We start from the raw sequence: 7,760 nt of genomic DNA, 5'->3' as shown, positions 1-7,760 counted from the left end.
TTGCACTGGCCATTCCCTCTGCTGGGCACACATTTCCCCCATAATCCTTGATCTACCTCCATCTCTTACTTGAGATCTGTGTTCCAATGTCACCTTTTTGCACAATTGGTCTCCATACCCATGAAAATAGCATGCCCTATTCACTTTCTGCTTTATCCCTGCTTTCCTTTTCTTCATACCACCTGCCACCATCAGAAATGTAATTAATTTTCTTATTTGTTAATTTGTTCTTTCTCCATCATTGAGTGATAGGGACTTTTTTTTTTCTCTAGCACCCTATACTCCTTGCCTGTAGAATGCCTAAAACATTGCTAACACTCAATTTATATTTCTGAGATTTGGAATAATTTTTAAATTAAAACTGTGGAGTACATGGCTTTTTGGGAAAAAAGGGGATTGGAAGAAAAATACATCACTCTGCTGATACACGGGATTCATTGAAGGGGACCATATCCATGCACAACATATTGAAATGAATTTCTAGACTACATAATATAAAAAGTAGCATTTGAAATCTGTGACTATTAAATGTTTGTTTAAGAATTAGTCATGCTATTTGCTTCTTTCCTTGAAGTCACCTCCACCACATGGGACCAGGCAATGATACACAAATTTCAGAGTTTCTTCTTCTTGGCTTATCAGAGGACCCAGAACTGCAACCCTTTTTATTTGGGCTTTTCCTCTCCATGTATCTGATCACTGTATTTGGAAATCTGCTCATCATCCTGGCCGTCAGCACGGACCCCAACCTCCACACCCCCATGTACTTCTTCCTTGCCAACCTGTCCTTTGTAGACATCTGTTTCACTTCCACCACTGTCCCCAAGATGCTGGTGAATATACAGACACAGAGCAAAGTTATAACCTATGCAGGCTGCATCACACAGATTTATTTCTTTATACTCTTTGCTGTCTCAGACTTCTTTATGCTGAGTGTGATGGCCTATGACCGGTTTGTGGCCATCTGTCACCCCCTGTACTACACGGTCATCATGAATCCCCGGCTCTGTGGACTTCTGGTTCTGGTGTCCTGGATCACGTGTGTCCTGAATTCCTTATTACAAAGTTTAATGATGTTGCGGCTTTCTTTCTGTACACAATTCCAAATCCCCCATTTTTTTTGTGAACTCAATCAGATGATCCAACTTGCCTGTTCTGACACCTTTCTTAATAACTTGGTGATGTATTTTGCAGCTGTCCTGCTGGGGGGTGGGCCTTTTGCTGGGATCCTTTACTCTTATTCTAAGATTGTTTCCACCATACATGGAATATCGTCAGCCCTGGGTAAGTATAAGGCATTTTCCACCTGTGCATCTCACCTTTCAGTTGTCTCCTTATTTTACTGTACAATCCTAGGAGTGTACCTTAGCTCTGCTGCTCCCCAGAGCTCCCACTCAAGTGCAGTGGCCTCGGTGATGTACACGGTGGTCACACCCATGCTGAACCCCTTCATCTATAGCCTGAGGAACAAAGACGTGAAAAGGGCTCTGAAAGCATTCTTTGTGAAGGAGACGCTACATGGCCAATTGTCATAGGACTGAACATTTGCCTACAATTGCTTAATCTCAGTTTCCTGAGCAAAATTTTATTGGATAAATATTCATATTCATTTCCTACTACTATGTAAAATGACTATGTTAGTATTTAAACACATTTATGTTCTTAGCATTCAGGGGATCAGAAACCTGAAATGGCTCTCACTGGGCTAAAAATATTTGCAAGACTTGGTTCATTCTGGAAGCTACAGGGAAGAATCTATTTACTTTTCCAAGCTTATAAAATAGTGTAAAAAAATCTAAATATATTTCTTATAATTAAGAAGTGCTTCACAATGAGGGACCAAATGACAACTCTTAATTTACAAGTATGATTCCTAATCATTTGGCAAACGTGTCATGAAGCTACAGGATGTCTTGCTCGAGGATTATATAACAAACAAACAAGAAACTTCGTTCTCCTTTTTGAAAAGGAAAACAACATTTTTTTGTAGATGGCAGCACTTTGTGTCCACCACAAGTCAACATTTTGGAGATTCAAGGGATCTAACACAGACAGATTGCTCAGTCCTAGACTTTGGGGAAAAGTTAAAATCAGGGTTGGGATAAGGCACCAGGAGGTCTGAACTCTGGGAGCAGCAGAGTTCCCGAGGAAGGAGTAATTAACTCTGGATTCACCTGGAAAGAAGTTGGTCTGTTGGGAACACACAATCTCCAGGAAAAGTTTCCTTTGTGTCCACACCAGTGTCCCACAGGGAAATCATGTGCTTAGAGATTGGAGGAGCAGGAGGGAAATGTGTCTCATGAATAGACAGAGGAAGCTCTAAATATCTCCTGTGTGGCAGTCCCTCTGTCTGTGGCACTGTGGGCTGGATGGGACCTGATTGTTGCTTCTGGAGTCCTAAGCTTGGCTGGGAGATTAACTCCAGCCTCTTTCCTGCCAGTTTGTGTAGGGACAGTTTAGTCACCATCATCCCCACCCAGGAAATTCAGACTGCCACAGGGAGATCTTTCCCTCATAGTTGCCATTCAGGTGAGTCCCAGAGCCCAGAAGGTCCTGCAGGAAAGGGTCAGACACAATCCAAGCCAGGTGCATTGACCTGAGGTCACCTGACAGCCACTAGCCTGGCCCAAAACCTAGAGATCTCTATGCTTATTTGCTTGCCTGATGAGCTGATTAATGGATTCATAGATGATGTTAAAGTAAGGAGTGAACATTGAGCTCACCAGGACATGGGTGATTGTTGACAATGACATCAGGGGGTGGGAGGCATAAAGTACTTCTAGTAACAATAGAACACAACCAGTGAGTTTTGCAGTTAAAGGGAGTAGGAATATTAGGGATGGAGGGATGTCCAGTGAAGTCAGGGCATTTTTTTTTTTTGTCTTTAAATGCGGCATATTAGACTCTGTTTCCATATTGATGAGAAACACCTAGACTAATTTATTGCTTGCAGATATGACCTTGCAACAGTAATTTATGAGACATACATTTTTCACAGTGTCCCCTGTTACTCTGGGTATTCATATGAAAATAATGATCTGACAATGAAAATGATGTGAAGGAGCTTTGCTTTGCAATGATTTCATTACCCAGGGAGCTGAACATATTTATGGATTAGTTATTCATTGGTTTTCTGTATTGTACACTGTCTTTACCAGGTCTTTGCATTTGTACAATGGAGTCAGAGGTTGTTTTTTTTTTTAAGATTTTGTTTATTTATTCATGAGAGACAGAGAGAGAGAGAGGCAGAGGCAGAGGGAGAAGCAGGCTCCCCGCCGAGCTGGGAGCCCGATGCAGGACTCTATCCCAGGATACTGGGATCATGACCTGAGCCAAAGGCAGACGTTCAACCAACTGAGCCACCCAGGCGTCCCTGGAGTCAGAGGTTTTTTATTCCCATTTTTTTATTGCATTCTTTCAAACAAGAAATTGGAGGAGGGGTTGTTTTTATTTTACCAACTTTGCTGTTTGCATTGAGTTCTCTTGTGTATGTATAGACGTATATGTGGAAAATTGTGTATTAGTAATGTGGTTATATGGTGTTCTCTATATTACTTTTTTGATTTATTATCCATCCTGAAAAATTGAGCTGTCACTAATATTCTTCACTTGCCAATCCTTGCAATAAACAAAATGAAAATAAATGTTAATTTGTACACTGAGTGCTAATAAATCACCTCTATACATATTTCTCATTTGTTTTTGCACATCTGTCATTCCACATCAGGGTCCTTTTGTCTCTTTGTGATGAGATCCATTTCTAAAAGTTGCATCATCTTTGACCATCATCTCTTCTTTACATTTGACTGAAGATTGCTTTTAGCTTCCATAAGCAACATTTTAATCCATATATCTTTATGTAAGAAAAAATTTATCACTTAGAGGGTGCTTCCTCCCAATTGTAAATGTCATTCTCTCATATTCTTTTATTCTAAGTCTTTGGAATTTAAATCTGGAATTAGTGACTCACCTTGATAGCACACAATTATTCTTTTATGTCTTTATATACATTAGTTTTAGATTCTCATATAATTTTGTTTCAGACAGTTGTTTTGAAAACACTACACTTGACCTAATTTCATTCCTCCTGACAATCTTTATTCCTTAAGTTCTTAGTGTTTTTAAAACTTCTCTTCCTAGATGATGCACACATACACATTTATACACAATAAAAATGGATGAGTAGTATCCTGTCCTTATCATAAATGCTCTTTAGTTTTAGGGCAGTCTTTGTGTTCTACCTGTTTCCGTTCTTTCTTCTTTCTCAGTAATACATCATGGACTTGCCTCCAGTCAACTAGGGTAATGCTGATTCTTTATTTCAGGTTCTACATAATATTTCATGATGTGGTTGTGTTACTCACACTTTGAAAGCATTTTCTTTCTCAATTCATTGCTGTTATAACAATTGTCAAAAATATTTGGAGATTGTATCAAAAACTAATGATGTAATGTATGGTGATTAACCTAACAATAAAAAACTATTAAAAAAATATTTGGAGATTGTTATGTTAAAAATCTGTTTCTCCACTGGAGGAAATACTGTTCCCCAGGGGGACACTGAGGAATTCAGAGTCACATGGGAGGTGTCAGGAGAGGCCAGGGATGTTCTAAACATCCTATAAAGCCCAAGACACAGGCCACCACAGAGAACACACTGGACCAGAATGTCAATAGTGTCAAGATTGAGAATTTCTGAGCTGAAGAATATGTGTATTTTCATATTTATAGCTACCTTTAGGTTGTTTTCTCAACATTGTAACAGTTCACATTTCTGCCAGCAAAATTAGAGAAACTTCTTTTGCTAGCTTTTAAAAAAATTCCAACCTAATCAGCACAAGAGATCTTTAAATTGTGTCACAGGCTGAGTGTGCAAGAGATTTTTTGTTCTTTTCTTAAACCATTATTAAATTTGAGCAAATATTTATGTACTTGATCACCATGTTCATTGTTAGATTCCCCTGATTATTATATGTCCATAAACTCTATGTCTATTCTGTAGTTAGCAGTATTTCAAATGCAATTCACAGACTATTATTTATTGACTTTTGGTTAGATATATTGTCCATAAAAAGTTTTAAATTTTATATGGGAAATATGACTGTCCATGGGAAGCTTGATAATTGGAATGTCAGGTAGCATTTTACATTGTTTAGGGGAGTGATCATTGATCTGGCCAGCCTGAGTTACATTCACTCCAGGTTCATCCTTGGATCTGGGGATGAAGAGTCATGGTAAGAACACAGCCCAGGGAGCAATGAATTGGGGTGTGTGTAAGTGTGTGTCTGTGCATGTGTGTGTGTGAGTGCTTTGTGGAGTGAGAAGAGTCCAAGAGCTAGGGTTCACAGACTAATATATTCCAAGGTGACTCTCATAATACAGAGACCAAAACTCAATCACCAGATGGTACTCAGAAGGGGCTCTATTTCAATTTAAAGGATGCCTTTGCAAATAGATTATAAAATACAAGAAGTATATAGTGTGGGTGAGTGACTCCTTTTTCTTGAAGTTTAACCAGCAGCAAAGTGACCTGTGTCTTTGACAAAGCAGGAAAAAATATGCAATGGAAAAAAAGAGGATCTCTTCAATAAATGGTGCTGGGAAAATTGGACAGCTATATACAGAAGAATGAAACTTGACCATCCTGTTACACCATACACAAAGATAAACTCTAAATGGATAAAGGACCTCAATGTGAGACAGGAATCCACCAAATTCCTAGAGGAGAACATAGGCAGTAACCTCTTTGACGTCAGTCACAGCAACTTCTTTCAAGACATGTCTCCAAAGGCAAGGGAAACAGAAACAAAAATGAACTTTTGGGACTTCATCAAGATAAAATCTTCTGCACAGCAAGGGAAACAGTCAACAAAACAAAGAGTCAACCCACGGAATGGGAGAAGATATTTGCAAATGACACTACAGACAAAGGGCTTATATCCAAGATCTATAAAGAACTTCTCAAACTCAACACCCAAAAAAGAAATAATCAAGTCAAAAAATGGGCAGAAGACATGAACAAACACTTCTCCAAAGAAGACATACAAATGGCTAGCAGACACATGAAAAAAATGTTCATCACAATTAGCCATCAGGGAAATTCAAATCAAAACCACATTGAGATACCACCGTACACCAGTTAGAATGGCAAAAATGGACAAGGCAGGAAACAACAAATGTTGGAGAGGTTGTGGAGAAAGGGGAACCCTCTTATACTGTTGGTGGGAGTGCAAGTTGGTACAGTCTCTGATATATTATTAATATGTTTATTTGTCTCTGTTCTTTCTCCATCATTGTATTATAGTGGCTTTTGGTATTCAGGATCCTGTACTCATGGCTAGCCATTGTCTGGACCATGTTTGATACTCAATACATATTCCTCGAATGCATGAAAGATATTCTCAATAAAACAGTAGAATGCATGACCTCTGGGGGGGGAAGGAGGGAAATGAGACAAAATGCCTAATCAGAGATGGAACAGGGGGGAATCTCTTCGGGGGGACAGTACCTACACAAGATACCAAAATTAACTTCTTAACTCCAAAATATAAATTGTCGCATTTCAACTATGTGAGCTATGCTATTCATGAAAAATTAATGATGTCTTTTTTCTCTTTCCTGATAGTCAGTGCAACCACATGCAGTCAGGCAATGATACAAGGATATCAGAATTCCTTCTTCTGGGATTTTCAGAGGGACTGGAACAGCAGCCCCTTATATTTGGGCTCTTCCTCTTCATGTACCTGATAACTGTGCTTGGAAACCTGCTCATCATCCTGGTTGTTGTCTCTGACTCCCATCTCTCCACCCCCATGTACTTCTTCCTCTCCAATTTGTCATTTGCAGACATCTGTTTCACCTCCACCACCATCCCCAAGATGCTGTGGAACATCCAGACTCAGAGCCAAGTCATCACCTATGCAGATTGCATCACACAGATGTACTTTTTCATCATCTTTTCAGGGTTGGATATCTATCTTCTGGCTGTGATGGCCTATGACCGCTTTGTGGCCATCTGTCACCCCCTGCAGTACATGGTCATCATGAACCCCCGGCTCTGTCTACTGTTGGTACTGGTGTCCTGGCTCACGAGTGTCTTGCTTTCCTTGTTACAGACCTCAGTGGTGTTGCGGCTGTCCTTCCGTACAGAGATGGAAATCCCCCACTTTTTCTGTGAACTCAATCAGATGATCCAACTTGCCTGTTCTGACACCTTCCTCAATAACATGGTGATGTATTTTGCAGCTATGCTGCTGTCTGGTGGTCCCCTTTCTGGGATCCTTTACTCTTATTCTAAAATAGTTTCCTCCATTCATAGAATCTTTTTAGCTAAGGGCAAGTATAAAGCTTTTTCTACCTGTGCATCTCACCTCTCTGTTGTCTCCTTATTTTTTTGTACCAGCCTAGGAGTGTGCCTTAGCTCTGCTGCTCCCCAGAGCGCCCACTCAAGTGCAGTAGCCTCGGTGATGTACACAGTGGTGACGCCCATGCTGAACCCCTTCATCTACAGCCTGAGGAACAGAGACATAAAGAGGGCTCTGAAAAGAATCATTGGGGTTCAGTGATGTAAGGACCAGTGGTCCTGGGGCTGAAGAAGTTCCCATGACTGCAGGACTCAGTCTCAGAGCCAGGAACTGCCATTCTTCAATCAGGCTGTGGAAGTAAAATCTGCCCCTTCTATTTATTTTCTGGAATTTCCATTTGTTTGGATTCAACTTCTGCATTTGTTTAAGTACCTCACTTTATTAAGCTCCTGCTCC

The 7,760-nt window shown here is 40.1% G+C and overlaps 1 protein-coding gene and 1 pseudogene across 1 annotated transcript; both read left to right on the top strand.

The window, feature by feature from the left end:
* Window positions 1-209: 209 nt before the first annotated feature.
* LOC114197682 (olfactory receptor-like protein OLF4) lies at window positions 210-1,535 on the top strand. Its single transcript, XM_088022469.1, has 2 exons — window positions 210-226; window positions 575-1,535. The coding sequence occupies exon 2, from the start codon at window positions 588-590 to the stop codon at window positions 1,533-1,535; it is 948 nt and encodes a 315-aa protein (XP_087878595.1). The 5' UTR covers window positions 210-226; window positions 575-587.
* Window positions 1,536-6,638: 5,103 nt separating this feature from the next.
* Window positions 6,639-7,467, top strand: LOC114197720 (olfactory receptor 7A5-like; annotated as a pseudogene).
* The last annotated feature ends 293 nt before the right edge of the window (window positions 7,468-7,760 follow it).

The sequence above is a fragment of the Eumetopias jubatus genome, unplaced genomic scaffold (genome assembly GCF_037043125.1).
Source record: "Eumetopias jubatus isolate StellerSeaLion01/CBP00866 unplaced genomic scaffold, mEumJub1_p1.0 scaffold_1, whole genome shotgun sequence".
Lineage (NCBI taxonomy): Eukaryota > Metazoa > Chordata > Mammalia > Carnivora > Otariidae > Eumetopias > Eumetopias jubatus.
This window is presented reverse-complemented; position numbering and strand designations above follow the sequence as displayed.

Coding starts and splice junctions, on each gene's coding strand:
- LOC114197682 (XM_088022469.1), top strand. CDS start 588: ATGGGACCAGGCAATGATACACAAATTTCAGAGTTTCTTCTTCTTGGC.